General features: G+C 35.6%; 1 protein-coding gene across 1 annotated transcript in view; it reads left to right on the top strand.

Annotated features, from left to right (window-relative positions):
• PNPLA8 (patatin like domain 8, phospholipase A2) overlaps positions 1-19595 on the top strand; it is a 35739-nt gene that overhangs the window by 3069 nt on the left and 13075 nt on the right. The window contains exons 3-8 of the mRNA XM_083859976.1: positions 223-372; positions 1586-1737; positions 2455-2549; positions 5726-5897; positions 10640-10697; positions 12863-13057. Coding sequence (XP_083716102.1) covers positions 223-372; positions 1586-1737; positions 2455-2549; positions 5726-5897; positions 10640-10697; positions 12863-13057 — 822 coding nt within the window. The remainder of the gene's footprint in view (positions 1-222; positions 373-1585; positions 1738-2454; positions 2550-5725; positions 5898-10639; positions 10698-12862; positions 13058-19595) is intronic.

The raw sequence follows: 19595 nt of genomic DNA, 5'->3' as shown, positions 1-19595 counted from the left end.
TTTGATATTCTTGCTGTAAACTTTATTTAGTTTTCTACTAAATAAAGAATCAAAAAGTTTTTGTTGACTATTTAAGCAGTGTTTACTTGGAACCTGCAAAAGATCTGTAGTACAACATGCTGTTCATTGCTTCTGAGAAATCTTAAAATAACACATTGAAATTAGTCTTGACAAATTTTACACGTTTCTTAGAGTAGTTTTATGTCTGTTTGTCTTCTTTAGATCATTGCAAGAGTGAGTATTGATAACAGGACTCGAGCTTTAGTTCAAGCCCTGCGGAGATCCTCTGATCAAAGAGTCTGCATCAACAGGGTTGAAGAACTGACCTATCATCTTCTAGAATTTCCAGAGAGCAGAGGAGTTGCAATTAAGGTGCAAATAGTTTTTATGCTTAGATAAAAAACAATCTGACAAATGATTGATGTAGAATAACATAAATGTTCCTTCTGTGCTTTTGTGAACTAATCATATTTCCTATTTGCAAAGATTACAGTTTGAGTGTCTCTTTTTATAAGTTTTTAGCTGGTTCAAGCAGATTTATATGTAAACTGCTGGGAGTTTAGCTCAAGGCTCTTGAGATTGCAATGTTTAATTTAGAAGCCTACGGCATGGTCATGTGGGAAGGTGGTATAGCTTTTTCCAGTGGTAGATAAAGGTCGTACACTGTGTCCTCTGTGGCATCGCCCAGATGGGAATGTGCTGTACAGTTGATCTGCATGTGCACAGTACTTTCTATGCTTGTTTACATGCTTTCTTTGAAAGGAGATGGCAAGAGAACCATCAAATAAGTACACGTAATCTAGTCCTACTTGTTTCCTTCCCTGCATTGAGACAGCAGGAGGTGGGTGGTAGACTATTCCAGAAGAACTAGCTAATCATAGCATTTGTCAACCTTGTGCCTTTTTTTACAAGATGTTACAAACCTGTGACACAGATTGTAGAATTTCTGGAAAAGTAGCCTTTGGGAATGGAGTGCAGGCCAGATGAATCATCTGAGCAGGGTACAGGTCAGGCATTCACATAAATATATGTGAATTATGTTATTATGAAAGTGTGTATTCACTACTCCCATTTTTATTGTAATGCTATATATCTTTGTGGTAATGTACATTTTAAAAATACTCTGTGTGAGAAAGACTTTTATATTTTTGTTTTGATATTAGTAATTAGTATTAGTATTGTATTTGATATTAGAAGGCATTTCTTGTTTTGAAGCAGTGTGGTACTTATTAAGCAAATCTGGGTGTGCTTCCTGCTGGATTTTACTCTTGGCTGAGGTGATACTAAGGCAATAAAACTAAACTGGTAACTGTAGCTTTCGTAGCTATTCAAAATATTTACATATCATCTTAATTGTTTCATTCCGATAGTTACTATAGCAATGAGGTGCGTATAGCATAGTATTGACATCCTTTCTTTCCCTTGTTAGGGAAAGCCATGGATAAATACAGATTTGAAGAAGTTTTCTTCCAAGTTTAACTAGTATATTACTTCTATACTTTGATGCCACAGTAGTAAATTTAAGAATGGATTTTTCTGGTTGAAACATATTGTTACAATGAAATACCCTTGTATTTATCAACAGGAAAAATTGATCCCATGCCTTTTGCGGCTGAGGCAGGCTAACGATGAAAGTCTTCAGGCTGCTGTTAGAGAAATTTTAGCTCTGATTGGATATACAGACCCTGTGAAAGGCTGGGGAGTCAGAGTCCTCACCATTGATGGAGGAGGAACAAGGTAAAACTTCTGGGCTTTTACATAGTTGTAACCTTTTTAATACTGTAACTAGAGGTAAAATTTCAGTCTCTCCTTGATAGATAAATGCCCAGAGAGGCGATTTATGTTACACTTGACTATCTAAGGATGGGTATTGGTTTTTTATGCATTTCTGCTTGAATGGTGGTTTTTTGGTGCTCATTTTGCCATACACAGTTCTCTCGCTCTGTCCCAACACAGTTCACTTCTCAGCATGCCAGATACTGCTTCATGCTAGAGAAGCCTAGATCTGATGGTCTCTAATACATCTCTCCCATTATTTCAGATACATTGAATTGAAGCCAAGCAAACCCCATACTGGAAAATACTATGCCCCAGGGAGCATTATATAGCCTTGTTAAGACCAAAATTTAAGTGCTTTGTAGTTGGGATGCAGCTAAAATCTGTCCTTAGTCTATGTCCACAGAAGTTGATCACCCCCAAGCCGTTGCTATAAAACAATATGGCTGTTGCTGTTGAATACTATTTTTGATATGCCTGAGTATGTTGTTCATACTTAGTATTCATCATTCTGTTTTAACTCTGTTCTGCTGTTTTATTTCCTGAAGTATTCAGGATTCTTACTGTTGGAGTTATTCAATTATAATTAGTTATAATGAAGCAAAGGTGATTGAAAAATGGTTAGAGCTATGTATGATAAGACTGCTGTTGTATGTGACAGGGAAATTTGTGTTTCAGGGGTTTAGTTGCACTTCAGACTCTACGGAAACTAGAAGAATTAACTGGAAAGCCTGTTCATCAACTTTTTGACTACATCTGTGGCGTAAGCACAGGTAATTATTAAGTCACAAGTTGGAGTTTTGCTATCAATATAGTACAAGAACATCTGAGAATAAATACTGATTTTGCAGTTTCTTACTTAGAGTGTAAGCTGGGAATGTACAGTTGTGATTTCTAGAGTCTTTCTTTTTGCTTCTGAATAAGAAATTTGGGCAGTTTGTGATAAACTTTTGGCTTCAAACTGATTTGTCATTTTTTCAAATTACATGAAATCTTCAATTTGCATGCAGAAACTGTTATCTTAGATATTTATGGAGCTTTACAGACTATTAAGGTAATATCTCTCAGGAATTGATATTGGGTCAGTCCTGTTTCCTTAATTAAGTTAACAACAATGTTTCATCTTTCTTAATTACCTGCCAGAAGGACAGAATGTGCCTGCATCATTTAGATCTTAAATGATCTAAATTAGAGGAAGTGGTCAGAGCTGTGGTGTCCTCTCTTCATATTGGTCTGTACAGGCTGGAGAAATGGCTTGGCAGGTTCAGTAAAGCCAAATGCAAAGCCTTCCATCTGAGGTGGGCTGACAGCCTAGAAAAGAGCTTTGCAGAAAAGGACCTGATCTTGTTTGGAACAAGTTGGACATGAAATATCGCTGTACTCTAGAGCAAAACAAAACCCCACCACTGGCTGGCATGGACAAAAACATACCCAACAATTTAAGGGTCTTTGTTTGGCTAAAAATGCCTTGTTATGGCTCCTCTATAAACCCTTAATCTTTTGGGTATATTTTTGTACATAATGGGTGAGTCTGCCAGAGATCCAAGTAGATGATCAGGGGACTTGAGCTCATGACATTTAAAGGAGAGTGCAAAAACTGGTTTATTTGGCACTGAGAAGAGAAGGCTAAGTGTAGGCCTTTATCCTGGTTCGGCTAATGGGAAAATAAAGAGAAGATAGATCTAGAATAATTTCGAAGGGATACAGTGATAGGAGAAAAGCCAACAGACAAGTTGGAGTATGGGAAGTTATAATTAGGTATGGGGTCACGTTTTTCTTGCAGGGTTGGTCAGACACTGGAAGAAGTTGCCTACACAGGCAGCCTCCATCAATTTGGCTGAACAAGTCCTGAGTAACCTATTCTAATTATACCTGTTGGAGCAGGAGGTTGGACTAGATGATGTCTACAGGTCCCTCCCAGACTTGATTACACCTATGACTCAGTGATAAGCTACTCCTCTGTAGAAAGCAGGAAACTTCAAAGCATAAGTTTCTCCTTTAAAGACAGTAATCTCCTTCAGAAATTATGTTAGACCAGTAGCAGCACAATTATGTTTTCTAACATAAGAGGTATGCTATAATTTACTAGCTCAGTTTCCTTTAGAAACCCACATTCTTCAAATTTTTTGCTATACTTATATTCTATACAGTTTTATTCAGAAATTATATTAAACACAGAACACCATGAGTAGATATAGAGTGTTTTTAGAGATTTGCTTAATAGACTCAAAATAGTGGAGGAGAATGTTTAGGTCTCCTAGACAGAATTTGTTTGTAGAGTTCCCTGCTTTACATTTTTAATAGTCCTCCAAATAAATCCTGCGTTAGTTTAGCAGTAAGTGGTTGTTTCTTTGGAAGATGGTTTCCCTACAAAATACTTCCCCAGTGTCATCCTCAATGATAATAAGGGTGTTTTACCTTGGACAGAGACCTCGTGTTCTTAATTGCTGCAAGTTCTGTTTGTGTTGGTAGTACATATGCTGATAGTCTTGCAGCTGAATGAATTGTGCTTTACAAGAGTGATGGATTAAATTATAGGAAGGATGCCTCTTGTGCACTGCACTTCTCTTTTCTGCTGCAGTGTTTGTATTTCTTCCTGTTGTTCAGCTGTTTTGCCTTTGAAGTTGGGAAATGCCCTTCCCATGAATTCAGCATCACTGTTTTTGTAGTTATCTTTCCTATGTTTCCCTTCATTGGGGGTCAGAGGGTGGAAATGCAGGCAGTCACAGAGAAGGATCATTGCAAAGATGCTGTAATAGGCCCTGCATACTTTGAATCTGCTCACTAAAATAGCAAATGTGTGATATTATAGATCTGGTGCTGGAAAGTTTGGAGGAAGGGAATATGGCAGAGGATTTGCATGACTTGTGGAAAATGGTGTTTCACTAGGTGCTAGGTGTTAAATCTACCTTGAATCTGGTGATTTTGCAGTTGAGAAAGTTTCTCGTGATGAAACTTTGTGTCAAGTAGGCCCAGGTTGCCTTAAGCACTTGTGCTGCCTTTTGAGAATCTGAGACCATGAATCCTCGAATGCTCAGCTATCACAGTGGTGGGCATTGTGAGAGTGAAAAAGGGCTTGGAAGTCATGTTTCCTTTAAAGCCATCTGTAACTTTCTGCATGTAGTGTTTTCTGCACATACATTATATTCTTACTCTATTTCAAGAATTGGCACCTTTTAAAATTAATTTTATTCAAGCCTATGGCATTTATTTCCAGATTGAAAAAATCATGTGTCCTAATTATTACTATTGCTTAATTACACATTCTCAAAGTATGGCACAACTAGATTTAAAGGTTATGTGTGTCCCTTTCAGTTTAATATATCTGAGAGTTGTAGTAATGCATTAATTGTATTTTCCCACAGTTCTTTTAATGGTATTTAGCAGCAGTGCTTTTTGAATGCTGTTACTTTGTTCCTACAAGGATAGGTAATAATTTTTGTCACACTAGATGGCAGCATGTATGAAACTAATTATAAATGGTTGCAAGCAAATGTTATCCAAACTACTGAAACTTCCTTCATTTTTACTAGAATTTTCCTAGAATATCTCTCTACTGACTTAAGAGTTTGCATGGTAGCAAATAATTCTTCAAATAAATTTTTAATACCACAGCAAAGATTTCTCGTACTTGTTTCTCTTTCCACATAAAGCAATGGATTTAGTTTGCTTTCTGCCATATGCTTGTTGTAATCTGCAAAATGAAATAAGGTAATTTTTCAACTTCTCATATTTCTGTTTTTGAAAATAGACTTCTTCTATCTTGTATATGTTATTTTAAAACATCATTTGTGATCCCTGAGCAGGAATTTAGTGATATGAATGTCAATTGGTCTTGCTGTTTCAAAACAGATATTCTGTTAACCAATGAACTATGTTAACTGGTAATTCATTTTTGTAATCTTACTGCAGGATACACTTTACATTGCAAAATATTTGTTTTTTTCAGGAGCTATATTAGCTTTTATGCTGGGGTTGTTCCATATCCCCCTGGATGATTGTGAAGAACTGTACCATAAGTTAGGATCAGATGTTTTTAAGCAGAATGTCATTGTTGGAACAGTCAAAATGGGCTGGAACCACGCCTTTTATGACAGTGATATATGGGAAAAAATGCTCAAGTAAGTAAAAGATGATCCGGTGAAAAATAATTCGTGCAATGTCTGAGTCCATTTGGTTATGTTACTGCTTCGCTGGTGTGCAGATTCTTTCAACAGCTAGAAAGGATTAACATATCCTCTCATTCTTTTGAAATAGCTGTTTTCATATTTACCAAAATGTTGAGAGCTTTTAATGTAATGATTTATGTCTCTGGGGAATAAAGTAAGCTTTACTGCACTGATTTTTGATTATATTCCTGTATGCTTGCCAGCTCGGCTTGATCTGACTCATGGCAGATTTGCTACAGATTTTACTAGCTACCTGCTGTGCCTTTTTTAACCAAAGGAGATTGATGAGAAGTGAAATAATGTGCTGTTGTAGGGATTTTTAATGTTTGCTACTATATTGGAGGGCTTTGTCCATTGCCACTTTCTTTGGAAGGGAAATGAGCTCTAAGGGTTGCAATGAAAAATTATCTGCAGTGTCAAGAGTTGCCTGTGAAATGTATTCACATGCATTGATGGCTATTCAGGAAAAGCTACTAGAAAGAATTATTATATTACAGGTTTTATTTCTTAGTTTTATTCATCTGTATTTGTATTGATATCAATTCAATTGTTTATAATTTTTAGCAAAATAATGTTGTAGTTTCCCAACCAGCATAAGCTTATTTGACCCTGCCACTGAAAGAACTGGAACAATCTTTTCTTAGAGAAAATGTAAAATGGTAAAAGGTTCTTTCTGATAAGTAATAACAAGTTCCTTTGGGAACGTGATTACTGTGTTTTATGGGATTAGAAGAGTTTGTGACATAATAGTGGGAATACCAGTGTGGTCTGAATTTTAAGTTGCTTCTTTGATGAAGTGGAGAGAAAAGCTTCTAAGTATTTCTTTGTGCTCTTGCATATTTTTGGAAATAAATACGCTTATCAAATTAATATTGTGAGATTTTCTTCTCAGATATCTGAAGATCTTTTTTTAGAAGTTAGGTTTTTCTCTGTCTTCCCTCATTACCTTGCCCATCCAATTAAAAGAAGTCTTGTGAAAATCACAATAACCTCATGTGAAAGTATTTTAGATACCTTTAATTAAAATACTATTGTTTTTCTGCAGCTACATGTGGTGTGTGAGGGACTTATAGAACTATTCCTGTGCAATAGACAAAAGCAGGCAATTAATATATTACCCATAGAGTAAATTAAAAATTAAATGTGCTGATCAACAAATGACTTCTTGGTGACCTGCAGTGCTGAAGGGAGATGCTACGCCTGCAGAGCATTTTGTTGAAGGGATTCCTAGAGGCTTCCCCGTGGTGTGAGGGCCTGGAGCTGAGAAGGAAATTGTAAGGTTATATAGTATCTCTGTATAGCAATATTGGAGAGCAGGTCTAACATTGTCATAGCACGGGGAAACTGCTTTATGTTTTGCTTTGAATTTAAAAGCATTACAAGTGCAGTGTGCGTTTTTGTAGTTTGCTTGAAGTAGAAACAATCCATTTGACAATGTAATACATGTTTAGTCCTACCACAATTGTCAGTGGTGATATTTTCTGTCAGAAGGTATTCTTGCTGAAAATAATTAAGTTGATGTTTCATCAGGCCAATGTTCCATGCATTCATGGGGTATATTATAAATTACAATTCAGAAAATGACAACTAATTTTGGTTAACTGACATTTTATTCAGAGTACTTTAGGGAGTTGGTTTCAAGTGTTCTGTATGTATCTGTTTTAACTTCTCTCATGTATTTCTTGAGTTGCAATTTGAGGACTGGTTTTAATAATTTACGTTATGCAGAAGATTTTACTTATAACATATCAGTGTATGTAATGCTATATTGAATTGCATTTTTAAGAACCTAGTTCCAACTTCTCTGTTTTCTTTTGACTGTTGTTGACATATGCAATTTTCTTCTTGCATGCTGTCTTAAGAAACTACTGGAGAAATTTGGTGAGCAGCTAGGGGTTTTCACAAGGTAGCTAAAATCTCATGTTGGGGATTTATAGTCTTCAGAAGCAATCAGTCACTGTATGGAGCATAGGATAAAAATTACATTTTCTCTTTTGGTAGGAAAATGGATAATGCATGTGTTTGGGAATAAAAGTAATAATACTTAAGTGTTTGTTTTGCAGAGTGAAATATACATTAACACTGGTCTCTAGTGACTAGATGGGCACTACATTTCATACCAGCACACGGTATAAAAGTCTCTCCTGTAGGTTTTGTAAAAATGTCATAGTTTCTTGGTGTTACTGCTGTTGTTACAAGGGGGTAAAAGTTACAATTTTGCCTTTTGCAGTGAGTGCTCTTTCTCCAGAGTATTTGCATCACTGCCTAGCCCATTAGAATGTTTCTTCCAGCATATGGTTAGCAGAGTGTTCTTCATAGCATTATTGAAATAAGTGTTGCAACATTAGTGACTTGAAGCAATGAAAGAGCAATGTTTGCGAGAGAGACTCATTGTTTAAGTAGGTCATGTCTAGAGGACATAGGTCGCAGACAGACACAAACAAAGTAGATAAATGGAAAAACAGGATGGCAAAAGAAATTGTGTAAAGTAATAACTGATGAGTGGAAAAATGTAAAATGCCTACAGAATTTAAAGTAACTTTATCATAAGTGATTTGGGTGTTGCCACGGGCAGTTTAATGAAACATCTGTATGCTTGTGGTCAAACAAGGTGATTCAGTGTGTGACAGTTGAGATTGAAAATACAAAAAATACTATTATGCCATTATATTACTTTACAATACAGCTTCATTTAAAATATTATTTATAGTTCTGATTTCCCCATTTTAGAGAATATTTCTGTTGCAAGATTGGGGGAAAAGTAGCCAGTGACCTAAAGACAACACACATTAGGAGTCTTTATCATTAACAAAAGCAAACAAGTTAAAGTGGTAATTGAGACAGTAAGGCATCTTGAGAATTACCAGTTTCTTCTTTTCTTTGAAAATGAGGACTACTCAATAAAATTAAAATTTGAAGACTTTGTTTTTTAACACAGTATGTGAATAAACTGTGGAATTACTTCTGCTGTGACTTTGTAAAAGAAAATGAAACAGTTTATTTAATTAATACATTTATTTGATACATTTATTTAATACTCAATTACAGAATTAATACTAGCAATGGAACTAAAATAAATGTGGAGGTGATATTAAACTTTTCTCCTTAGACTGTAATGTCTGAAGTTGCACAGTAGTTTAAAGGATTTCTTGTACCTACTCTGGAGTACCAGTTTCTGGCCTGGCCTTCATAAAAAACAGGATGTGATGAGATAGTTATTCAGTTTGATGGTTCCCATAATTAAGCAGAGAATATTGCTTTTGCATTTTTTTAATCTTTGCATTTGGGGTTTGGGAAAAAAATACTGAATACAGACATTTCAGAAGTAGATGAAAGTGATGCAAATCAGTAGATGTCTTTGATATCTCACCTCTGTCAGTCTCATTTTTTTTATTCCTACTTCATGGTTCTGTGTGCCTTCATCTCCTGTAATCAGTTAGTGAGTGCAGATGTCACTCTTCCCCTTCTGGCTGGTGATTCTGAGACTAGAATCAATGCAAAAATAAAACAAAACGGTGCCACTGGTACAAGAACTGTGTCACCAGTTTTCCATCATAGGACTGGAACCTGTCTTCCTTCATTCTTCCCTGTCAAGGACATGTACTCAGCCATCCTCCAGGCACAAATATCCACTGGAGGAGCAGCAAATTGTCCTAATTGCACATACAGTCTATTGTCTGAATGAAGAACTGCTGCTGCATTGGCCTTTAAAGCTTCTTTAGTCTTCTGACCTGAGCAGGTCAATAAAGGTGTTGTTTTTAGCAGTGGAAGCACTGCTCCTTCCTGTCACGGGTACAAGCTGTAGATGGATGATCTCGTAACAGCTCATGGAATATCTACTTTAAAAGTGTGGCAGTATGGAAAACTGTCATTGCAGAATAAGGCAGATGCACCACAGTGTTTGTGTGGGCTGTGTTCTAGGGGAGGAAGAAAGATTGCTGATTTAAAGGAAAGCCTGTTTGGAATCATTATGGGTGACCATACTCTGTAGGAGTTCTATACCTTTATTGTTAGCAAATCAAAGTTGAAGTAGATGGTGAGGTGAGATTACTGGCTAGTATGGTAATTTGCTCCAGTCTTCTCTACTGTGCAGAAGGGCTGTCTTCTAGTTAGCTATGGGAATACTGACCCTGATATGAAGAGAAATTACAATGCTGACCATTAGTGTGATTTATAAAAATGTATTTGTGTGAAAAAGTATTACCTCAAAAAGGAATGGTAAATGCATGTTGGATTACTGTTATGGAAGACTACATGTAGATGGTGTTTAACTTTCCTCTAAATCATGTGGAATGCCATCTTTCTCTGTAGCTTTTGTTTCTGTAACTACAGAAGAGTGATTTTTCATTACTGTAGAACCACTTAATAAGGATGTAGGTTTTTTGATTCCTAAAAGTAGCAAAGTATTTTGTCTAAATATGTAGCTGAGTAATCCTAGTGATTTTTGGTTAAGTATGTAAAGTGAGTAATTTGAATCAAGACCTCTTCGGCCACTCTTCAAATTTATTTCCAGCAGACTAGAAGGTTTGAAATGTTGGTCCATTGGAGTCACTTGTAGACATCTGGTTATTAAAATGCAATACAAATATTGCTTCTTTGAAATGCAGAGGTCTCAGAAATAAAGATGATAAAAATGCATGTCTTGTTCATGCTAAACTGATGGAGCATTTTCAATTTTGTACACTTTCTTGTAGAGAAAAAATGGGATCAAATCTTATGATTGAAACTGCAAGAAAGTCTAGATGTCCAAAGGTAAGTACAGTTTTCTAAGATAAATACTAATTGTATATTTCACATGTACTTTTTTTAAGAGTTCTGTGTAACTTCGATACCTATAAGAATATTGGATAGACAGCATGAATGTTGAAGTGCTTTTCAGGCTTCCATATGTGATAACCCATGCTTTTAAAGGATAAAAAATAATTAGAATTTTAAATTTCAGCAGCAATTTCTTATATTTTTAATACTTCTGGTTGGAATATATTGCAGAGATGTTAAAAAACTTGTAAACATATAAATACTGGGTCAACTTTTTGGGATTGTGCAAAGCTTGTTTTTTTCACGTAAGAATTCTAGTGTCTGGAGATCTTGTCATGTCAGCTGTAATCTCTGTTACTTGTCCTCTGTGTTGCAAGGGCTTTTTCTCACTTTGGAGAACCTGGTTTTGTCCAGTCACATTCTTGGGCCCCAAGATCTCTTCTCTTCCTGTATGATAGAAGAGGCACAAAGTCATAGGAGGGGTGTTACATACAGCAGCAGCACAAGAATGAAAGATGAGAAAGCATGGGTATTTTATTTTTGGTGAAGGATAGGGTGTGAAGAAAGAAGAGAAATATAATAGGATATATTTCAGAACAATCTGTAATTAACAGGTGTTTTGGTGTCATAGCACTATATTCAATGCTTTACTGTTAAATGGAAGATATTCACATTTTTCTAAACATAGAAACGTGTGCCTTACTGACTGCGTTCCTAGTCCATGTCTAAAACAAGGACATGAAAAGGCTGGTGTGGTATGTTGCTTTCTGAGAGAGAAGCTATCCTATGTTGACTTGAAAGTTATCTTTGAACTGGGATCTTTGGCTTCCTTCCATGTTCTTCAGTAATAAAATGTGAATATAAATAGAGTTGAAACTAGCTGTTCCCAGTAATCACTTTATAGTGCTGTCAGTGGTGGCACTCTCTACAAGGCACAGCAAAATCAAAATAAAACATGAAGTTCTATGTGCAGCTGCTGTTAAATTCATGGCAAGATGGATTTTTCCAGAAGGTGCCGAGCACTTTGCAATTTAGACTGTAGCTGGAGTGTACATGGGTATTGCCAAAAATGAAAGGATTCTCTTAATAAGTTTTCTATTAAATTTTCTGAAGTTATTTTTCGTACTACTTATGACAGTGCTTAGACCTAAATTCTCCTTTTGAGAAAAACAGGAAACTTTTCCTCTGTCAAATGATGGGGTGTAAATTGGGCAGTATTGCTTTTGCATTGTAATGTAGAAGTTATAGTTTTCTATAAGGATGAATTTACAGTGAATAAAATTGTTTAAATTAAGTAGCTGAAGAGTGAAAATGCATACAGTGATATCACAGTGTCAGCTGTGCTGTTGAGTTACATTTCATGAAAGCACCCTACTCTGTAAAACAGTAAACAAGATAGAATTGAACACCCACTTGGCTGCTAAAGAGGGTTCTGACAGTGCCAGCCGGGCTGGCTGCATCACCTCTAAAGGTCTTGCACATTCTAACACTCACCCGTATCTACATGTACTTTCTCTTTGTGGTTAAGTCTGTAAGATACGTTCTTTTGTCATCATAGTTGGGGTTTTCTTCAATGGAAATATAATTTTTGCTTTTCACTTAGATGAACATATGTGGTTTCTGTTACTGGTGTTTCAGTATCCTTACAAAAAAAACCTTGAAAAACTTAAATTTCATTCTTGTGCAGGAGAAATTCTTATGACAGTTCATTAATTCCAGTTGCAATATTAAGTAATCGTTTTCTTGGAGAAAGAAATTTACAGTTCTGACATTCATATTTAATGGCATTGTTGTTTTGCTGGTTACAGACTTCTGCAAAAGAAATACTATTCCAAAAGGAGAAGTATTTTAAAATCATATAGTTGACATCAGCATTTTGTTTAAATATCATAGATATTTGTAGAAACAGAGTAGCCAGTGGAAACAATTGCAGGTTAAAAATTGCACTTGCCTTAAGGATTTGGGTCTCTTGTTTGTGTTTTGCTTACACTTTTTAAAATTTAGACAGACATTATAAAAATGTAAATAAATAATAACCTAGTAAGATTCCAGAGGTGCATTAATGTATAAATTGAATTTCATATGGTGGGAAGCTTTCATTCTCATATTATGTTTACTATCATCATAGATAACTAATTTTGTTCCTCCTCACTCACCAGGTAGCTGCAGTAAGCACCATTGTAAACAGAGGAACACCACTGAAAGCATTTGTGTTTAGAAACTACAACCACTTTCCTGGTGTGAAGTCCCATTATATGGGAGGTTGTCATTATAAGCTGTGGCAAGCAATTAGAGCATCATCTGCTGCACCAGGTTACTTCCAGGAATATGTTTTGGGTAACGATCTTCATCAAGTAAGTTGAAAACTGCTCCTTGAGTAAATATTTTCCAATTTTACACCTGAAAAAAAATGACCTGAATCTCTGAATCAAAACTAAGGAAATAAGTTGGTAGCACAAAGGAAATTTAGGACAGATGGGGTAAGAAAGGATATTTTTAGCTTCTATAGCCCTTTACAGAACTAGAAAGGCTTAAAAATCTTAGTCTTCTCAATACAAACCTGATCTCTTCTGCTGTTGCTTTCTTCTCTGCCTGGAAGGAAACCTTATATGTAAATTGCCTCTGACTTCCTGCTTGCAACTGATCCTTCAGTGAGCATTATTTCACTAAATAGATGGTGAACTTGAAAATCTAACAATATTGTAAAGTGTGAAAAGACCAGGTTATACACTTCAGTATTCTCTTTATTAGTGTACAATTTCAGTTTATGATCTACTTTTTAATTCTTTCCATTGATAGCTTATTCAACTTTACCCTGGTTCTGGGCTAGTGAGAAGAGCAAGATGCCACAGCAGTAAGATTAAACTCAGAGGACAACTGCAGAAGAAATTCCCTTGAGGATAAAGCAGTGTCTCCTATCAACAATACTATTTTATTGTATTACACCCTCTCTTGGTGACCCTGATAAGTAAAGAACAAAGCAAATGAATTTCTTTAGTAGTTTTAACCATAGGGTTTTAGTCCTCCAGTGCCTCTGTATTATTCTGTAGTTCTTCAGGTTTTCAAAGAATACTTCCTGCAATGCATACTAGTTTAAAACTATTAGTATTTATTTTAATGAATACCTGATGTAGATCTGTGGCAGAAAAGAACTACAAAGGGTGACTGAACCTGAGACCTTCAATAAAGAGAGCACAGGATGGAATCACTTAAGTGTAATGAAAGCATCTGTTACATTTGTTGTATCAATTCATATGATGGCATTAGCCTCAAATGCTGGGAAAAAAGTAGCATATTTTGAGTAATAAGATGTACCTGGATCACATACAGAATTTCTGGTGCTGTCCATTAAAAGACTGTGTAATATCCTTAGCAATGTGCTTGATGAGTGAAATTTAAAGGCTAACAGATAAAGGAGTATAAGATGAAATAGAGAAAAATTCATGAGATTCAGAGGTGAAAAAAGAAGCACTGGTACAAACAAACAGCTAGAATTTCATCAGAAAAAAGCACATTTCTGTATCTTGATTCAACATTTATAAGGTGAAGAAATAATTCACCTGTATAAAAGCTTTGTAGAAATTAAGGGGTGAAGGGGGACGGCTCCCATGGAGGGTAAGGTTCAAGAGGTTCTGAAATTACTTTCATTTTACTGTTTCACCTTTTTGTCTAGGACACTCTTCCTCCCTCCCTCCCTTATCTGACTGCCCCCCACAACCTTCCCAGTATGGCAGATCTTGCTGTCCTGAAATCATTTTAATGAACTACTCTCCGAAATAAGCAAATAAGTTTTTTTAAACCTTTTTTTAAACCTAAAAGTAAAGTAACACATCAGATTCCAAGCCAAAGCACTACTTGAAATCCTGAAATGTGTTCATCTTCCATCTGGACAAGCAAAACTGGGAAGGGAGCTGCTTTAGCTTTGGGAGCTTTTCCAAGTTGCTCCTTGACTGATTGAATGGGTCAGTGTTAATCTATGTGAAGAAGTTTTCTTTCTCTTCTCACCTTTCCACCCCCTCTTTCCTTGAATTGAAAGTACTTGGAAATTGATCTGTGCTTTTACATGAAAGATAGCTGAATGAACAACATGATTTTATAACTTCTACACAGTGCTTTACACAATTCTTTGCCTTAACATAGTTTCTGAATTGCCAGACTTGTGTGAAATGCAGTAAGGCTGGTACTTGTTTCATCTATGTTCACTTTTAAGTCCAGTTTACCAGACTAGAGAATGTATAATTAGTGTTAATAGAGATCAGATCCAGTATTTTCAGACATACAGGGCTGGAATGAAGTCTACTTTATCTTTTTCCTTGCTCCAGAGTCTTTGGACAAAGCCCTTCCGTCTGATCTTACAAACCCTGTTTCCCAAGTTCAGCATTCTTCTCTGTTTGATGTATTTTAATTACTAGATAGCAAAGGCCTAGGATGCAATTCACCTTCGTCAGCCATAAAGAACTAAACGTGCTCTCAGTACTTGAACAGTTTATTGTAGTAGAACTAGATGCTAAATTTTTGGATTTAAGCTTTTTCATGTAATCTGAAAAATACCTCTTCTCCGCAGCCAGGAATGTTTAAACACTTGAATTCTTATAGAAACCACCTTTTGCATCTGACATGCTTTTCTTTCTCCAGATTACACTTTTTTTATCACATCTCTATTTTCATAATTATCTGGTTTGTATAGGGGGGTACTTGGATGTCCAGGTAGCAAGTTACTACATATGCAAATGCTCCATAACTGTCTTCATGCACCTTTCTAGAGGAGATTATAAATTCACTGCACGCTCTGAGGCAACCTTGAATTGCCTTGTTTTAAACCTGGGGTAAGAGCCTCAGTGCATATAGCAGACTGTTACCCTTATTTTCCTGGGAGTTAGTGGTACCTCATTGGAAAATGCAAGATATTCAAAAGTTTTATCTCTGCTGAAATATCCAACATGAATTGAAGGAAATACGTATGCATAAATGCATTTTAAAATAGAATCCTAAATGCAGTCATATTCTTTCTTAAAATAGCTTTCTTATTAAAATATGTTAATATTGGTAACTCTTTGTTCTTACAGTTCTCACCGTAAATATGGGAACAGTAGATTCATGTTAAGCATCTTTATCCTGAAAATGCTCTGCAAGTGTCATTTTAAGTTCCTTGTTCAGTAGTATATATGGAGTGTATATGGAAAATTTTGGTCTTTTCTGTATATACACAGTTTAACAGATTGAACTGCTTTTGAACTACATGAATAAATGAAGCGTAACATTGTTAGACATTTTTGATAGTACTGTGACTTTTGAAAAGTGCATCAACACAGTGTGCATTAAGTGTAAATAATAATTTATGCCAAAGGCTTCAAAATTGTAGTGTAGTGTCAGGAAGATGGTCTTTAAAGAATTTTTTCATTGATTGGGAACTTCCATTAATCACCTTAATCTGTATTCTGAACATAAACTGTGCTAGTTTCTTGCTAGTTTATATATAACCTGCCTCTGAAGTGTTGATATTTCTAAACAATTCCAAGAACAGAGGTATTAAAAAAATATATGTGAAAATTCAGACTAAGTACAATGTTTATTTCCTAGCTCTGAAATTTGGGACTCTAGGAATTATAGAGAGACCAGGTTCTGTACTAGCTTATCAGTCAGGTGAACATTTAAATCTGAATGAGAAATACTCTGGCAGTTCATCTGACTGAAGACTCTTCAAATCTGTGAAAATATTTATTTTGATAATGGAATTTATTGGATTTTTAAGGTCATCCTGCATATTCATGGCTTACTTTATCTAGCTTTTGTTGGAATCAGAGTCCTGTTACAAACTGTATGAAGTTGCTGAATGAGAGTTACGTGTAGGGTTGAGAGGAATTCTTAAATTTCTATGTATGACTCTGGATGTCTATGGTGGAGTCATGCCTGAATTGAACTGTTGGCTTTGACTGGCTTTTCTGTAATTGTAGAGTTATATCTGCATGTGTATTTGTGTACACACCCACGTGCCCTTTCACTGGAAACATTTCAGTTTGATTTCCTGTACTGGGCACGCTCACTGTAGTGTGTTCATTTTTTTTAATGAGGTACTAAATCAGTTTTACAATTTTTCTGATGTCATTGTTTAGAAAGAGGTTTCTAGATGCCTGGACATTTGCTTGGGCTGCAGGTGAGCTGATGACTTGGTTTGTTAAATTTCTGTAAAAAGCCATCAGTTGTTGCAAACAGCAGTATTTACATTCAGGTCAATCATGCCATGCTATCTGGTTCCGCTCTGTCAAGTAGGAAAAAACAGTGCAGCTGTTGGTAGATGAGGGGAGTAGGATTAATATTCTTTGTGGTTCAAAAGTAGAACACATTAACATTCAAAGGGATTTAATCCCTGTAACATGCTTCTCCAGGAGCCCTTCAAGTCAAGAGACCAAGTCATGATGTTACATTATAGAAGCTGTATTGCCACATGTCAGTACCTTTATGTTAAAATGCATTTTTGAAGCACTGAAAGCTCTTAACCTCTCCCCAATTTTGCCAGAGCCAGTGACTTTCTTTCCCCCTTCTACTTCCTACAGTGGGGTGTTATTTCTTATTTCTATTTTTCTTCTTTTTTCCCTCTTTTTTTTTTTTTTCCTGTGGTGTGAGAAACATTTGAGGTACTCAATAATGTCACTTCAGTAGACAGTAAAGTATGCTGAGGAAATTATTAATTAAATTAATTAAACCAGCAATTTAAAATGTAAAAAAAATCATTAGGCACTTAATAGCTTTTACAGTAAAAGCTAAATTCATCCCACAGGATTAATTCAAAGGGCAGCAGGGATTGTGTATGGTGGTAAATTCAACAAAGCCACAGATTTTTCCCAAATAAAATATACTCCATTTAATAAAAAGGACTTGATCACCTCTTTTTTGACAGCTTCCCATGATTCCATTGTTGTATTACAGTTCTATTTATTATAGTGCTTATAGTAATGTATTCGATTATTCAAATAATTGTGTTTTCTTTGAGCAAGATCAGATAGTAAAGCAGTTAAATTGGCACCTAGTCTATTAGTCGAGTTTTAATAATGCAAGTGTAACAGGATTTGTGATGAGAATACAATCTAAAAATAAAAAATGCATATAGTACAATAGTTCGATATAACTAAAAATTCGAGTTACACCTTCATTGGAAAAATATAATTCATGGGTTCTGCACATTTTTCAAACTTGCCCTTTCCTTTTATTAGATAATAAATCTGTAAAGGCAATTCATCTTAGTAGCTTGTTACAGGAGAGGCCTTCAAAAGTGATTCACTTAGTGCATCCTACCCTAATTGGTTTTACATGGTAGCTTTTAAAATTAGATTCAAGGGTGCTTCCCAGGCTCTAAGAAGACATGGAATATAGGTCACATTGAAGTTCCTCTCATTCTTAGGATGTGCCACGGTGCTCAGTATGTGCCCGAGCTTATGCAGACTGCAGTTTAATAGGTGTATCTTGTTCTCACAATGATAGAAACAACTCTTTCTTTGTTTCTCTGTCTACTTGTTGCCATACACGTTTGCCTACAGCCCTCAAGGCAGTGTTGGTTACTGTTTACGGAAAAGGGAATTTACTGAAACATGTAAGCTACATGGATATCTGCATTTCTTTCTCTCTTATGGATTCTATAGGTTTGAATAGCAGTTCTGAAGGTGGACACGCACTGGTGCAGTTTACCAGCCTTTGTGAAATTGCTGTGGTTACTGTACCAGTGTTTTGCAGAGCAGATTACTTGAGAGATTCCCTGCAGGGGCTTGCTAAGTGACGTGTTATTGGCAGATTTGTTTAGTATAATGAAATTTGAGTGTGTCTGTTGTTTGGGCATTTAACTTGAAAGCATTTTAATTTTTATCTCAATTGTTTCAGAGTGATGTTTTCCTAATGTAATCTTTAGAGTGCTTATTTAAAAGCAGAAGCAAAACCTTTCTTTCAAATAAGCTGTATTTAATAAATTTTTTGCTTAGACATCTGAGTCCACATATCTTCAGTGACACTGTTGACCAGCTAATATTTGCTATAAAATAAATATTGTAGAATCAGGAGGCTACGTAGAATGGAAAATTATGATCTGAGTTATGTACTGAGATTCAGTAATGTCTGTACAGATAGTCGAGTTCTGCATTCACGTTCTGATGTTGCAGCCACCATTTCTTAGATCAAAAGGAAAAATTTTCAGTTCTTAATAGCTTATAGTTTTTATTTTCTTAGGTTATGTATTTGTCCAACACTGACTTGAATGGGGCCATATATCGAAAGAAAATAGCTTTGTGATATTCATTGCAAATAAAAGCCCAAGGATGTAGTGAGACTATTGATATACTTTTACCTCTTCCCTCAAGGAAAGCTTGATTTTGATATATAGTGGGCTGATGCTTAATGTGAAAAATCATTTTATGTTTTGTCAACTACCATCAAGCCTCTAATTTCCCTTCTCTGTAGTTTGGGAAACTGCCTTCTTGCCATGAATGCAGGGGATAGGAACAATTTTCACCATGCATACACATGTGCATTAAGTTCAGTACCCAGCACATTCCCATTCATTGAAAAGGGAACATTGTCTAAGCTCTATTTCCTGTACTGAGCTTCTCTTCCAATACGAAGATTGATCCATGGTGTTAATTTTGCAAATTGGAAATAATTTGGTAATCTCTTGGAAGTTTTTTTGCATTTCAATGTTTCTTTTACTTGAGTTATATTTATACTGTTATTTTTAATAGCAGATATATGTAAATTTAGATTTTTGGTTACACAATTTAATTATTTCAGCTGCTATTTCCATAAGAAAAAAACAATCAGGGAGTACAGAAAAAACCAATTTCCCTCAAGTCAAATTTAGTCCTGTCATGGTCACCGAAACAGCATCATAGGCTGTAATAGATGAATATG

Source organism: Zosterops lateralis (genome assembly GCF_965231275.1).
Source record: "Zosterops lateralis genome assembly, chromosome: 4".
Lineage (NCBI taxonomy): Eukaryota > Metazoa > Chordata > Aves > Passeriformes > Zosteropidae > Zosterops > Zosterops lateralis.
The sequence above is the reverse complement of the archived record's forward strand: the minus strand, read 5'-3'. Positions and strand labels throughout refer to the sequence as shown.